This window comes from Muscardinus avellanarius (assembly GCF_963383645.1).
Source record: "Muscardinus avellanarius genome assembly, chromosome: 7".
NCBI classification, from domain to species: Eukaryota; Metazoa; Chordata; class Mammalia; order Rodentia; family Gliridae; genus Muscardinus; species Muscardinus avellanarius.
The window spans coordinates 104,458,542-104,474,673 of NC_137793.1; the positions used below are offsets into that span (position 1 = coordinate 104,458,542).

Sequence of the window (16,132 nt, forward strand, 5' to 3'; positions counted from 1 at the left end):
GCCAAGGGGTTTAAGGCGCGTGAGGATCGATCAATTGTTTAATGCTATCGGGAATCTCTTTTCCTGCCCTGACTGCTGCCGGTGGTTCTCAGTGTATCTGCACTGAGCAGAGACTGAAAACAGGGATTCCCGCTGCAGCCCTGAGCGTCTGAAGCCAGGTGGCACAGCAAGAACTGGGGGTTTGTATCTTTTAAATGCTGCATGGTGATTCTGACACAGCTTGGTCTGTTTGCCCCTCATGGTGCCTTCTTGTACTAGGCACCCAAATAATTCCTGAAGGAAACCAAGCCACTTTTAAATAGAACTCATAAATATTCACTTCTCTCAGTAGAAAGGCGGAGATGGCTTCGACCCCAGGCCTCACCTCTCACAACCCTTCCCACTCTGCAGGTTGTAGAAGCCAGGGTCGCAAGCGCCGCAGTCCCGGCCGGACACGTGCGGCAGGCACTCACACTGCCCGGTCACGGAGTTGCAGCTGCTCTGCTGTCCCACGGTCCCGTAGGGATTGCAACTGCAGGCTGAGGCAGGAGGACAGAGACAGCAAAAGCCGTGTGAGTCGTCTGAGAAATTCTACAGCACGAAGCTCCCAAACAGTCGTCAGGCTCGCGTCATACGACACGGCAGCCACGGTCCCATGTGGACATGAGCACCCAAGACTCGGCTGCTAGTCTGAATGGAGATGTGCTATAAACGTGGAACACATACAGGCTGTAAAGGCTTGGTGTGAGAAAAAGAACATACATCTCATTGCTTATGTTTTTATTGATCCATTACTGAAACGATAATTTGGTTGTTATTAGGTTAAATTAAAATGTAAAAATAATTTGTTTCTTTTTATTACTAGACAACCTTAAATCAGACAAGTTGTTCACACTGTATTTTTACTGGATGGCGCTGTTAGACCAACCCCTCTGAGCATGCAAAGACACGGAACGGGTTTGGGAGTAAAGGAGCGCACGGCGACAGCGGCCGCGCAGCCGGTACCTTTGCATTTGTCTGCAGGGTTGGGGGCCAGCGGGTTCCCAAAAAAGCCATCTCTGCAGCGGTCGCAGTAGAAGCCGGCCGTGTTGTAGATGCACTTGAGGCACTCCCCCGTCAGGCGATTGCAGTTCCCCACGGCGTTGGAGTCAATGTTGTCGTTGCACTGGCACAGGCGGCAGAGCCGCACGGGGCCGCTGCTGCCCAGGGGGTCCCCGAAGTAGCCGTCGTCACAGAGCTCACACCTCTTACCTGGGGCGAGATGGTCCATGTTAAGAGAGTTAGGTCGTGGACACTGCTGTCTGGGTGACCACGGGGCAAAGGGTCTAAACCACCAGATACGGTGGGGAACGGGGGCCTGGGCTGCAGCCCTGGCACGGGGCCAGCCAGCAGAGCACATCTCCATGACAAAGACGGCCCCGGGTTTGCCTACCTCACTTCCAATGTTCTGGCAATTAAGTCATGTACTGAAAGTGCTTGGTAAGGAGGCAGGCCCAAAGTTTACTAACTTCTCCAGTCTCAAGGGATGGCACGTTCACATGTTTGTTTTGGCCAATGCTATAAAGAGATGAAGGGCCACTCCGGGCACCTTAAGTTTCCCAGGCAACAGGGTGAGCCCGATCCTTCTGTAACATTCAGAAGGCACTCACTACTCCTTGCGGGGCAGTGTCAACTCGTACGGCGATTTCTAGGACCACCTTTGCTATTGCAGTCACCGCCACCTGGTCTCCTGGAGCTGAGGGCACAGAGAGGCAGGAGCCCGCCCACAGCCAAGGAGCTGGCTGGGAAGAGGCAGAGCGGAACCAGGGCCCTCCCCTCGGGCCTCAGCTCATTCCTCATCCTTTCCTGTCTGCTGTTCCACCACCAATAGCTCACGCATTCGGAGTTCAAAGACTCTTTATATCTCTGTAGTCAAGAGGGCCTCTAATTTCTAGAAAATTAGAGGCTTGTTCACTTTTTCATTCAACAAGTATTTATTGAGCATCCGCTATATACCAGTGCTGTTCGAGGCTGTCAGGATGATAAGGACAAGGTGCCACAGTCGCTGCTCTCCTGAAGCTTCTGCTGCAGCTGGGGAGATCCACACGCAGACACACACATAAACAAGACGCTTCAGGACACGTCACCAGAGCCACAACACAGCGGCAGTGGCTTCAGACTGGGATAGAGAAAGCCTCTGCAGGGAGACGCTGGCACGGCAATGGAAAGACTGGCAAGAAACCTGGCACCATAACATCCAAGGAAATGTCCCAGGAAACAAGGCGCTCTGGGAGGCAGTAAGAGCCAACCCTGGGGCCACAGATGACGGAGAAATCGGGATTTCAGTATCAAGCGCCATGAGAAGCTACAGGAGATTTTTTAAATGATGTGGTCTGATCTGCCTTCTAAAAGGATTACTCCGCCCTCCACGTGGAGCTGTAGCTTAGGGGAGCGGGTGAAGCAGAGGCCCAGGAGAAAGTCCAGAGAGAAGGTGAGGGAGAGGAGGCTGCGGGGCAAGCGGGCAGCGGCAGCCAAGTGGCGAGGGGCCGTTAGACTCGAGACAGGACCCACAAGACTTGCTGACTGGTCGTTTCTGGGAAGTTAAAGAGAGGAGACTTGAGCACAGGCCCTAGGACTTTGCTGGAACAGCGAGGTGGATGGTACTATGTTTACTGAGATGAAGAAGATTACGAAAGGAACAGAGATGGGATTGGAGAAAAAGAAAGGAAATCAAGAGATTTAGTTGGATTTGCTTAAATTTGAGATTCCTTTAGCTAAATGAATCATGATCACAGCAGAAAATGGTTGGCACATTTGAATTAGCACGACTTGAGGGAGGTTTAATAAAGGTGCTATTTTGAAGTCTGGCAGAGTGTTGGAAACCACGAGGACAGCGGGCACCTGGGCCAGGCTCCAGCCTCCCCTCCAGGCATGGGTAGAGGGGGCAGCTACCAGGGCCTAAAGTTAGAAATAGCTGTTTGGAGAAGGCCTCCTGCCAGGAGCTGAGAACTTTGATTTGGGGTCACCGACTCAGAGGACCCCACAGAGAGGGGGCTTGGATAGACACTCTGTCCTCAGTCTCCTCCTCCTTCTCCTCCTCCTCCACTGTCTGTCTGAACTCCAGGGGCCAGACGGCTCAAGGGATAGACTGCACGTGGCGCACGCAGAAGGCCTCCAGCCCAGCACCTGGGCAGGGCAGCAGGTGCTAAAGAGGGCAGGTGAAGTTGGAGACACAGGTTTGTAGTCACAGGCACTGAGAGGCTTCTGTAGCCTGAAGAGAAGATATGATCACCTAAAGAGAGACTACAAATTGAGCCAACATGAAAGCCCCAGTTAGGAAACCAAGGAGATCAAAGGATAGAGAGAGAGGAGAGGAGAGGGGAGGAGAGGGGAGGAGAGGAGAGGAGAGGGAGAGGGAACTCGAGTCCCCAGAAGGCGAGGTGTTTGGAGCACAGGGAATGGGCGGCAGTGCCTAGCATTGCTAAGAAACTGAATGCTGGACTTGACAAGCTACAGGGGTGGCTGAACAGAGGCTGTGGGCAGTGGGGCGGGGAGGACAGGATGCCAGAGAGGACGAGGCTTCCTGAGGCTTCACCGCCAGCCTCGCATCCAGGTCACATCCTGACCAGCGTCCACGCAGCACTACTCTAGAGACACTTCATTAGATAGTCACGAGTCCAGATAGGACCCACATTGCAAAAGTCTTGAAACTTGTTTTAAGTAAAATTTAAAGTAAAATTATACAGAAAAGCTAAAACAGAGATAACCAGTAGCCTGTGGAAAACTCACTCTAAAATACCCTTTGGCAACCACAACTAGCCGACCTTTCTGTTTCAGTCTAGGATCTAGGTTCGAACCCTTCCTGAAGTACTCAGGTAAGCAATTTACTTCTTTGGGCTTGGTTTTCCTCATCTTCCCTCCCCTCGCCGGGAGAGGTGTCCTCCTTTTTCTCCTTCGCAATCTTGTGAACGCTCTTTTTCTGAACTAACCATGCTGTATTCAAGTACGCTGTGCTTCCCCTGGAATTTAGCCTCCGAGGAGTCGGATTTGCTTAAACTTGAGATTCCTTTAGCTAAATGAATCATGACCAAAGCAGGAAATCTTTATTCATCTTTATTCATCTTTGTATTCCCAAAGATATATATTAAGGTCGTTGGAAGAAAGGATTCTTGCTGTTTCTCTCCCTCTGACAACCATGTTAAAGATGAGGTGACATGTAGAAACACAAGGTGCCTGGTGACCCCGTCTTCTAACCAGGAGCATCTTACCTCCTTTCTGCCAAGTCCACTCATTTACCTGGCAACTCTCTGCACGTATTCAACCAACGCCTGTGCTTCCCACTGATGCGGTGCTGGCGTTGCAGAAGTGAATGAAAGCCAAGCCCTTGCTCTGAGGGTGCTTAAGTGGAGGTGGAAGAGTAGAAGGGGCAATAAACAAGTGAACAAACCTAAGAATGCCAAGTGGTTCAAGTGCGCTATGAGGAAAACTGAAGCCAGACACGGGATAAAGAGCAAAGGCGTCTTTAAAATGGGTCGATGCGGTTTCTCCTACAGAACCTGCCTCCTAATGGACGTCCTCCATGCCTCCTGGGTCAGATGATGGTGAACACAGAGCAGTCCAGGCCCCAGTCTTACATGAGACATGCGGCTAGGACATTCCCAAGGTCTCCTGTACTATCCTCCATCTTCCCAGGAAGTGTCAGTCTCAATTCACCAACTGCACGATTTACCACAGCTATGAGACTGTCACCTCGAAGGTGGCCTGTTTAGGCTTTTGCTGCAGTCAACCCTAAGAAACAACAGCATGGGCAAAGGAATGGCCACCAGAGAGATATCCCAAGTGGGCGTGAACGCGCCCGAGGAGGGACCTCACTCAGCAAGGCAGTGGGCGCGGAGGAAAGCTCCGGTCCTCTTCCCAGCCACGAGGAGGTGGCCCAGAGAGGGAGGCAGTACAAGACAGCGGGCAGCACGTTCCAAAGGAGAAGAGCAGGCCAGAGAGGTATCCTTGGGCATTAAAAGAAGCCCAGGAGGGCTGGGGCAGGCTCAAAGGTAGACAGTGAGGACCGAGGCTGGAGAAACTTGTCTGTGCGGGACTGGTGGGCCACTTCTTTAAAAGAAAAGCTCAAAACACAATGCCTATATGTACTGAAACACCGCACAGTACCCCATTAATATATACAATTTTATGTTTTCATGTGTTAGTGAAAACAAATTTGATTTATCAAAAAGGGGAGGAAAGCACTTGTACTCCTAGCACTTGGGAGGCTGAGACAGGAGGAGCGCAGGTTTGAGGCCAGCCGTAGCAACTTAATGAGACTCTCAGCAACTTAAGACTATATCAAAATGAAAAATAAAAAGGGCTGGGGATGTAGCTCAGAATTAGAATGTCTCTGGATTCAACCCCAGTACAAAATACAAGGGGCTGAGGAACATTAAAATTTGACACAAATTTCGACTCCTCACTTGCTCAACGACCTCAAGCGGTGGCAGAGCCTGGGGCGCCTGGTGCCTGGGGCGGGGTCGGTGGCAGAAGGCAGGCCCCGTGCTGTGACACTGCCAACACTACGACAGCAGTCTCTTCTCCACAAGAAGCTGGTAAGGGGTACGAGGCTGTATGTACTGCAGCCCTGGCCAGACCCGCCATCGTGGCGCGGGCACGTGGATGGGGGAGGGTGACGGTCTGCAGTCAGCCCGTCTGCTTGGTGGGCCGGCACAGTTAGCTGTGTGAGTAGTCTGGAAAGTTCTAGTTTTACGTTCTTTCAAAAGTGAATAAAACACACCGAATGGGAACAGAGGCCTATCCAAAACTACAAAAAATTATTTTCTTTTCCAACTAAATGTGATAAAGTCTAACATACGAAAGCACTATTTAGAGAGAGTTTTTAAATCACTTCCTGGTAGCGGGGTGTGGTGGCATATGCCTGTAATCCCAGGATTTGGGAGGCAGAGACAAGTCGACTGCAGGTTTGAAGCTAGCCTTAGTAACTTAGCAAGGCTCTCAGCAACACAGCGAGAACCTTATTTCCAAATAAAAATAATCAGGCTAAGATTTTAACTTGGAGGTAGAATTCCTCTGGGTTCAATCCCCAGAAAATCAATCAATCAATCAATCAATCAATCAATCACTTCTGCATGTCAAGAACCCTAGGACAGCCTATAGGTTAAAACCCAGTTTTGAGTTCTCATCCGATGGGAGAGCATATACTGCAGTAATTGTCCGCTCTGGCTCCAGACTGCCTGGGGTGCGATCCTAGCTGACCCACGAGCAGCCTCACAGCCTTGACACAGAACTCGGTGTCTCCATGCTTCAGTGTCCTTGGCACCTTCTGTCACATGGCAACGCCAGCAGAATGGAGCACCACACAGCACTGTGAGAGGGGAGAGGCAGCCCGCTGTGAACTGCTTACAGTTCACCTGCCCACAGAAACTAAATGCAAGTTGGTTACTGGCAGTCATCTGATATGCATTGCATGAATCCACAATTAACCTGCCTCTACAAAACCTTTTCCTACCACAATCACTGAACTAAACACACACACACACACACACACACACACACACACACACACACACACAGGAAGAGCACTCACCGGTGGTGCCAGTGGGACAGCTGGTGCACACCACCTCCTTGGTCTTGGGCACAACAGCACAACTCGAGCCTCCAGGACACGGGCAAGGCTGGCAATCAGCGGCGGTGCCCAAGGTGGGGTCCCCATAGTACCCATCGCTACACCGCTCACAGTTGGGGCCGGCTGTGTTGTCTCTGCAGTCGCAGACCCCTTCAGAGAGGGCGACAGGCGGTACAAGTCGGTAAGACGATGGGCACTTAGCACCTGCTGCTGAGATGTCAAGCCAGCAGCGGCAGTCATCTCCTCACCTGTCTCGGGGTCGCAGGTCTCGCTGTGCCCGTTGCAGGTACAAAGCACACATGGGCTGTAGGGCCCGAGACTCGGAGTCTCTCTTCTGTAACCCGGGAGGCACTGCTCACAAAACTGCCCTCCGTAGCCCATCGGACAGGTACAGGCCTCGACCCAAGTGGCAGGGACCCCGGGCCCAGGACGAGCGCTTGCCAGGGTGACGTCATCCAGGTACCCAGCACCTATACATGGTATGGGGAGGAGAATCACTGGCGGGCCTTCCCTTTGCCATAAAATGTCAGTTACTCTAAACAACGGCTAGCCCAAAATCCCAGAGTAAAGTGGCCACAGGCTTAATGTGTCCACTGGAGAAGATAATTAGGAAATAGCACCTTAGACAATCATGTGGTACTGCGTGCTAGATAGCTGGAGTCATGGTATAGCAAACACATTTTTAAGTACACACCCAGATGTATTATATTTTACAGCTCTTAATCTCCAATGTGAAAAATGAAAAGCAGTGTGTGATCCTTTGGGGCTAGAGGAGATCTGAGCAGGAGCACGGACGGAAAGAACAGGGAAAGTTTGTGAAGCAGTAGATTTGATACAAACGCCAAAAAAAAAAAAAAAAAAAAAAAAAAAGAAAGGAGGGAAGGCACCTGCCAACCTAGGTTCTATTTGTTGCCCTACAAACAGCAAAAACAAGTAAATAAGGTCTAAGACTCAGGACTATTCCTTCCAGTATGCAATTATTTCAAAGCCCTATGCCTTAGTATGTCAGAATAATGTCCCATTTCCATAAGAAATAAAAATAAGATGGGCGTAGTGGGGCATGCCTGTAATCCCAGCACTTGAGAGGCTGAGACAGGAGGATCACTGGTTTGAGGCCAGCCTCAGCAATGCAGTGAGACTCTCAGCAACCTAGCAAGACCCTGCTCAAGAAAAAAATAAAAGGGCTGGGTGTGCCTTGGATATAGAGTGCCCTTGGGTTTAATCCTCAGTATAGGAAAGAAGGGAAGGAAAGAAAGGATGGAGAGAAGGCAGGGAGGGAGGGAAGGTGGGAGGGAGGGAGGGAGCGATCTCACACTGACTGAGACCAATGGCCCATCAAGTCCAGCATCGTCCCTGAGAGCGGCAGCAACGCCCCTTGGGAGAAGTGGGCCTTGGTAACATCATCTTCCCCTTTAATTTTCATTCCTCAGTAGCCTTTTGCGTCCTTATGTTTAAAGTTCACTTTACCCCAGGTTATGAAAGATCGTTTGCTGTTTAGGTAATCCACTTGGAAATCGACCACCTGAGGCTGAAGGGTTTCTCTTCTATTACTGCCTTGAACTTAACCTTTAATATGTTTACGTTGTCATACCCACTTAGATCTTGAGATATCCCTCCGCTGGCTAATGTGCTTCCAACTCTAAACATTCTTAGGTCTCCCTACCCTAAAAATATTTTCTTCAATCTTGTTCCTACTCCTAAATTATAGTCCATCTCTTTTCCTTCCCTTACAGCCAAATTTGCTAAAAGTTTACTTCTTCACTTTCAAATCATTTTCCGAAGCACCGTGATCTGAGTTCAGTTTCAACACTTCTGAACAAAAACAACATGCCCTCACCAATGATTCTTCATCACCTAACCAAACCCTAATCATGCTATCTTCCCGATCCTACTAATTGCTTTGACGGGCGTGGTGGCGCACGCTTGTCATCCCCGCGCTTGGGAGGCTGAGACAGGAGGATAGCACGGGTTCAGAGCCAGCCTCAGCTACTGAGTGAGGCTCTCAGCAACTTAGTGAGACCCTGTTTCCAAATAAAATATAAAAAAATAGGTCTGGGAGTATAGCCCAGAGGTAGAAAGCCTCTGGGTTCCACACCCAGTACCACCAAAAAATAAAAATAAATAAATAAATAAATAAATAAAATTATTTTTTCCCCTTGGGTCTCATGCCATGGACCTTAATTAAATGTGTTTACAGGATTCCATCATCTTCTCTTTTCTTTTTTCATTTATTTTTTTCCTTGTGGTAACTGGGACTGATCCAGGGGCATTCTACCTCCAAGCTATATCCCCAGCCCCATTTTTTATTCTTTATTTTGAAACAGGGTCTCACTAAGTTGCAAAGGGCCTCACTAAGTAGCTGAGGCTGATGGTGAACCTGCCATCCTCCTGTCTCAGCCTCCCAAGTACTGGGATTAGAAATCTGCATCATCATACCCTGCTTTTTATATATTTTATTATTTTTTCCAAAATTAAAAATCACTGCCCATATGTCGATAATCTTCTAAATCTGCCATTCTACTCTTCCTAGGGCTCAGATCCACACTTCTCACCAATCACAAGGCAGGTTCGCCTGGGTGCCTGTGCCGGCTTCTCCAGACTCCTCCTCCCAAACAGCCTCACCTCACTAGACAAGAGACCTCTTTAAAATCCTTTTACTAGGGGTGGACTCTGGGGCCTTCTACCTGTGGGCTATATCCTCAGCCCTATCTTATTTTTTATTTGGAAAAAGGGTCTCGCTAAGTTGCTCAGAAGAACCTCATTAAGCCGGGTGTGGTGGCGCACACTTGTAATCCCCAAGCTTTGGAGGGAGAGACAGGAGGATCGAGCAGGTTCGAAGCCAGCCTTGCTTAAGAGACCCTATTTCCAAATAAAAATATAAATAGGTGTCTGGAAGCCGGGCGTGGTGGCGCACGCTTGTAATCCCCGCGCTTGGGAGGCTGAAACAGGAGGATCGCGCAGGTTCGAAGCTAGCCCCGCGCGCTGGCTTAGGAGACCCTGTTTCCAAATAAAAAATGTAAAAATAGGTCTGGGAGTGTAGCCCAGAGGTAGAAGGGCTTCCAGGAACCCCAGTACCACCAAAAAAAAAAAAAAAAAAAAAAAAAATAGGTGTCTGGGAGTGTAGCCTGAAGGTAGAAGGGTTTCTAGGAATCCCAGTACCACCAAAAAAAAAAAAAAGAAGAATCTCATTAAGTTGCTGAGACTAACTTTGAACCTGTGATCCTCCTGTCTCAGTCACCCTAGTACTGGGATGACAGGCGTGTGCCACCATACTGACTAAAAACCACCTTTTTAAAGAAAAAATAATTTAAAATCTTTATCTATCTAAAATTATGCAAATGTTTACCAAATAATTTTCATAATTTAGCCACTAGTTCAAAGGACTAGATAACTACACACACCACAGCAAATAAAAAGAAACGAAGATTAAGCAACATGAGTCAGTAGAATTATTAGGTTTTTTAGAAAAATCTATTTGTAGACAAGGTAATCTGCACTGGCTTATTCATTTGAAAAGAATACTATTTACTAATTTTAGCAAATTTCCTCCAGGTCCATGAAGGTAGTTTAAAAATGCTTTACTTTCCTATATAAGTTCATAATTTAATGTGGTAGTTTATACCTGTTCTTTAGGACTCGTTGAGAGTACTAGAAGAGAGGATGGTTTACATTATCCTGGATCCTTTACTGACCATCTTAACTCTCCTCAACTGCATTGTAACTTACTTCTCTCACTGTAAGTCCCGCGGATCTTAATAGAGGTCAAGTTGTTTAGGAGCTTCTGAAATTCAAAAGGGGAAAGAGCAGGCCTCCAGGGGTAATCAGTTGCTTCATGGAGCCTAGGAGAGAGAGAGCCACCTTAGAGCCGGTGCGGGAAGCAGTCTTCTTCATTTATGCCTCCAGCAGCACAAGGCTCTGATAGTTTAACCAATGGTAAAGTGTGAAAGACACTGGGAAGGGAAAGATAAACAAGGGAAGCTCCCTCTGACAAAGACACCTTGAGCTTTTTCTTTTATCAAAACACCTCGAGGCCAGATAAGCCAAGGAAACCACTTTCACAGAGCAGGTCAAGTCTGTTTTTACCGCTGCGGTCTCACCTGAAGGTATACTTCACAGTGGTCTCACTAGGATAGGAATTGCCCTGAGCGATCAACGGCACAGACACTCTCAAGCCAGCTCCCTCGAGCACAACGTCTTCTGCAGAGAGGCGCGTGTCTCGTCTGTCCACTCGGAAGGAGAAGGAAAGGTTCTGACCATAACTCAACACCTGGTTGCCCAAGAACTTGGCTGGAATGCAGACACATGGGGGCACACTGTGAGAGGGAGCTCAGGGGCAGCACCAGCCAGCCGCACTTCTGCAGCCTACTCACCGGGGGCCACGAAGTACCGAGGAAAGTAGCTCTCTGAGGTCACGGCGATGTCTCCCCTCTCAGAAGACCACTCCAGGGAAGCCTCAGAGCCGTCCCTCTGCTCCACGCGCCAGCCCTCCTCATCTGCAGACAGAGTGCGCAGCTGTGAGCACTGCTACACGACAAACACCTCCGCATCCCACACAGTGTGGAAGAAGTCATCAATACAAGTTTCTAAATAAATGAGCCGGGCGTGGTGGCGCACGCTTGTAATCCCCGCGCTTGGGAGGCAGAGACAGGAGGATCGCGCAGGTTCGAAGCCAGCCACATGCTGGTTTAGGAGACCCTGTTTCCAAATAAAAATGTAAAATAGGTCTGGGAGTGTAGCCCGGAGGTAAAAGGGCTTCCAGGAACCCCAGTACCACCACCACCACCAAAAAAAAAAAAAAAAAACCTTAAAGGGCTAGACGTAGTGGCACATGCCTGTAATTCCCTACTCAGAAGGCAGGAGGATCAAGCCTAGACAACTTAGTGAAACCTTCATGTCTCAAAATAAAAAGTGTAGGGATGTAGCTTAGCGGAAAAGGGCCTCTGGGTTCAATTCCCAGTACTACAAAACAAAACACCCTAAAGATACACAGATTCCCAAATGCATATGTAGGCTCAGAGTTCCAAGGGTAGGAGGATGAAAGCTAGTTACCGATCTGGAAGGTAGAAGATATGGAGTAAGCACTGTAGCCGGCCGCATTTGTACACACAGAAGAATGTCCGAAGCAGAAACAGGGCGTGCAGCCCCTGGGGTTAGACAACTCCAGGTTAAAAAATCCAGGTTTACATCTGAAAAAGATGAAGACACAGGCAGTCTTTCTTCTTCTTGCTTGAAATAAGATAACATTCACAATACAGCTAGAGAAAGAATGAGCTACCTCTCACAGTTGAAGCCCTCCACGTTGTCTTTGCACACGCATCTTCCCGTCTCCACGTTACACTCATCTGTGCTGCCAGACGGGCTACAGGAGCATGGCCTAGGTAACGGAGAGCGGGATAATACAATGAGAAGGGAGAAAAGAAACCACTCGTGAAGCCAATTTACATGATAATAAGTTTTATATATGATACACATATAGGAAAATGAACCCCTAATGCCATTGTTTTTCTGGTGGTACTGGGGATTGAACCCAGGGGCATTCTATCTTCAAGCTACACTCCTAGCCTCTTTTTTAAAATTTTTTGCTTTGAAACAGGGTCTCACTAAGTAGCTGAGGTTGTTCACAAACCTGCAATCCTCCTGTCTCAGCCTCCCAACTACTACAGGCATGTGCCGCCACACCCAATAAGCCACTTTTATACTTGGATTTAGCTTCAGTCAAGAATATTCATCACATTTAGATATTTAAACTTTGCCTAATTCTCTGTACAAACCCCCTGGCGGCTCATCATTACAGCTAGTCTTAAACTTTCTGAGTTACTGTGGGGGAAAATGTTCATGTTACTAGAAACAAGCCACAAGACCTGTGGGCTGACTAAGGAGTCTGTTCCCTTCCTCTGGTTTTGAAAACATTTACCTGCATCCTGCTTCAGTGAGGGAGTGGAACCCAGGCTGGCAGCGGTCACACTTGTCACCCATCACTCCTGGCTTACAGCTGCATCTGCCATAACTATCACACTGTGTGCTGAGAGAGCCTAGAGTTTAATGAGTTCAACGTCAACCACAAATCCAGACAGATGCGGAGGTAAGATCAGTGTGTCAAAAGAAAGGTGACTGGTAACTGAAGGCAATGCCTGACAACCAACACGCGATCTCTGGATGATCACAGAGAGAAAAAGGACTAAAGTTTACATCAGAACTCTCTCCGAATCAGCCCCGGTAAGCTGTGACATTTTAACTTGCCATACACCCTAAGACAAATCTGCCCATCCGTGTTGAGCAACATTCACAAATCACTCTGCACACAGCGATCTGCCTGCTCTCAAGACCAGTGGCTTCTCTGGGGCCAGCAAAAGCTGCGTAAGGACGTCTCGAGCTTAAGTACACACAGGTCTAAACAACAAAAAGTACCACAGACTGAGAGCGCCGTGCGTCTCTAGACACAAACCAACAGCAGAAAAGAGCTCAGCCCTCCAAGGAGATCAGACTAAACAAAATCATTAACAAGGAAGATCCTTTTCCAGGCAAAGTTCAAATGGTCTCTGGGCCCTATTGCCAATTATTTACTCAGGCCACCCCACACTTTTATACACACCAGGAAAGCATCTGGGAGCTCTGCTTGGTTTAGGAGAGTGGAGGCAAGGGGCAGGGGCAGATTATGAATCATGACATGCTACGGCACCGTGCAGGAGGTATTCTTTTCAGGGCCCAGGGGACTCCTATTTCATCTCTCAACCCAACACTCCAGGGGCTCCTTCCACTTACCGACAGGACTGCAGTGGCATGGAGAGCAGGCTTCATTGTTCCCAAGGCGGAAGAAGTCCTCCCGGCACCTCTCACAGTTGGCGCCATCTGTGTTATCCCGGCAGTTGGTGCAGTGGCCGCCATGGCCAGTGGAACGGTACAGCTCAGGGTCAAAGTAGCACTCCTGAGATCGACCATTGCAGTTACAAGCTGTCGGCCAAAACACACCAGTGATGTCAGAGCCATGTTCTGACTCCAAGAAGAGCATTTTAAAAGACTCCAAGAAACTCAAGCCACACTTTCCCATCTCAGTGATAGACAGATGTTAGATAGGTCTGTAAATGGACACAGAATTAAAGGGAATCCAGGTCCTTCAGAGACGTCCACATACTGGGGAGCCCCAATTCCAACTGGGTCTTTGTTAAGTTCAATCATATTTCAAAACCAAATATATGTAATCATAGAAAGGCCTTGTTGCATTTATATTGAAGTGATTTTCTCAGAATTATTGGTTCTGCTCAAAGTATAGAGTATCTTGTGTGTTAAGTAAGTTTTATTTGGCTTCAGATAGAACAGGACATTGTTAGCTATCTTTAAAGAATATTTGAATATTATGTATTTTCTTTTTTTCTCCTTTCCTTATAATCAGTTCTTTTATAGACTGTAATTTAAATTTTTTTTTTTTAGAAACTTCCATCACTGGCATCAAACATTAGAGTTCTGTGTAGTTTTACAGTTCCCTTTCCTTTCTTTATTAGCTAGTTCTCTTCCATCAAGCTACCCCCAACTAAGAGGTCTGGTGCTCTGAGGATACGAAACAAAATAATTCCTACGTCCACACTGTTCCAACCCAGAGATAAGGAAGCGCTGTGGCTCCCTATGAATAGCTAGTAAGAAGGAAGGCAGCTGTGATTTTCTCTTCCCCGTTCACAGCACCCCAACAGCACTGCAGTAATGTCACAATATCTATAAACATCCTCTCTGAAGCACCAGTGCTGAAGAGACCAAGCAGCAGAGCACGTAACTTAGCTCCTCATCAAAGTCCACAGGAGCCAGACCATTTGTCTGTGGAAAGCTGGCAATGTTTTGTTTTTCTTATAATTTCCTGAAGACTAACAACAAAACACCATTAGGAGGACTATTTCTCAAACCCATATGCCTGTTTAGATGCCACATCTTAGGACGGTTGTTTTTTGCCCGTCTTTATCATACAGCTTCCAACACTGGATATTTCAATTCAATAAAGGAATTTAAAAAGCTCCTTAGAAATGCTAGAGGAAGCTGTAAATTTCATCTGGTGGCTCTGTGATTTGTTGAGAGAAAAGGGAAAATGAATAAGCAAATCTTCTCTAGGCAGGTCAATGAACAGTCATGAGTCAGATTTACTCCCTTCCCAGAGTGTCTGCCAACAATCCCTGCAAGTTCAGAGTGTTTTCTCTCTTATTCCCCAAAGAGAATGATTAAGAATATTGGTAAGAACAAAAAAACATTACAGCTGCTTTAAAAGTTTGTTATTGCTAAGTCCTTGACAAATCACAATTCCATGTTTCCTCTCCTGACCTTTCTTTATCTATTCAGAATAAGCCGAGATAAGCAATGTGTTAATGTTTTCATTTTGCCCCTCTCCTAGGACTATCGTCCTGCTCTTCCTCCCAAAGCCACCCAGCTCTCCACACAGGAACTGGAAAATTCCCCTCATTGTACTCTAGTGGGATAAAAGAGAAATAATTTCAAGAGATAATCAAGTGAAAGGCAGCCTTAGCCACGTGTATTGTAAATGACACATGACGAGTTGGCTGCTTGAGTCACGACCACCAATGGGAAGAGTGCCGCTGGCCTTCCGCATCGTGGGCTGTGCGCTCACAGAGCCCACCCACTGGCCACTGAAATAGCTGCAAAAGCCGGGCGTGGTGGCGCACGCTTGTAATCCCCGCGCTTGGGAGGCTGAGACAGGAGGATCGCACGGGTTCGAAGCCAGCCTCGGCTACTTACTGAGGCTCTCAGCAACTTAGTGAGACCCTGTTTCCAAATAAAATATTAAAAAAAAAGGTCTGGAGTATAGCCTGGAGGTAGAAAGCCTCTGGGTTCCACCCCCAGTACCACACACACACACACACACACACACACACACACACACCCAAAATAGCTGGAAAAAAAGCTGTTTGTACTAAACATGTCCAGATTTTTTGGTCGTTATTTCCTAAACAGTACAGTATAAAATTACTCTCGTAGCTTCTCCACTGTAATGGATGCTATGACTGAAACCATAAAGAAGGTTTGTGTGGGTTACATGTAAATGCTGGTGCCGCTTTATACAAAGTACTTGAGCCTTTGCAGATTCTGGGAACCAAGGAGGGTCTTGGAACTAATCTCTCATGGAACTGAGAGACGGCTCTATTTTAAAGAGCAACAACAACAAAACACTACAGACACAATATTTTAGAGGGGCCCACTGGCCAGTATTTGAATCTAAGTCAACTCCCAAACTGTGGCCATGCTGATCCCGAGGTAGAGAACGCCCGGCGGCGGCTTCTCCTCGGCCAGCCGCCCTGCCTACGACACACGTGTCCCTCGCTGCCCAGCGCAGAGGACAGGCGGGCACCGTGTCTGCGCTGGAGCCGCCCGGCACTCACGCAGGCACTCGCTGGCACTTTCGGCAGTCGCCCTCCTCCACGGTCGGTCGTTGAAGAAAGGGAGGCACTTCTCACAGTCGACCCCGCCCGTGTTGTGCTTGCAATTGCATACAAGCTTGTCGAATTCGTTCTTCACACACTCGCTGGCGTGCCCGTTGCACTTACACCTGGG

General features: G+C 48.1%; 1 protein-coding gene across 1 annotated transcript in view; it reads right to left on the bottom strand.

Moving 5' to 3' along the window:
- LAMC1 (laminin subunit gamma 1) overlaps positions 1 to 16,132 on the bottom strand; it is a gene marked incomplete at both ends in the record, with an annotated part of 132,494 nt that overhangs the window by 15,546 nt on the left and 100,816 nt on the right. Inside the window, 12 exons of the mRNA XM_080698755.1 lie at positions 365 to 518; positions 985 to 1,230; positions 6,548 to 6,736; positions 6,835 to 7,056; positions 10,313 to 10,425; positions 10,684 to 10,873; positions 10,957 to 11,079; positions 11,636 to 11,772; positions 11,862 to 11,960; positions 12,501 to 12,618; positions 13,349 to 13,537; positions 15,961 to 16,127. Coding sequence (XP_080554881.1) covers positions 365 to 518; positions 985 to 1,230; positions 6,548 to 6,736; positions 6,835 to 7,056; positions 10,313 to 10,425; positions 10,684 to 10,873; positions 10,957 to 11,079; positions 11,636 to 11,772; positions 11,862 to 11,960; positions 12,501 to 12,618; positions 13,349 to 13,537; positions 15,961 to 16,127 — 1,947 coding nt within the window. The remainder of the gene's footprint in view (positions 1 to 364; positions 519 to 984; positions 1,231 to 6,547; positions 6,737 to 6,834; positions 7,057 to 10,312; positions 10,426 to 10,683; positions 10,874 to 10,956; positions 11,080 to 11,635; positions 11,773 to 11,861; positions 11,961 to 12,500; positions 12,619 to 13,348; positions 13,538 to 15,960; positions 16,128 to 16,132) is intronic.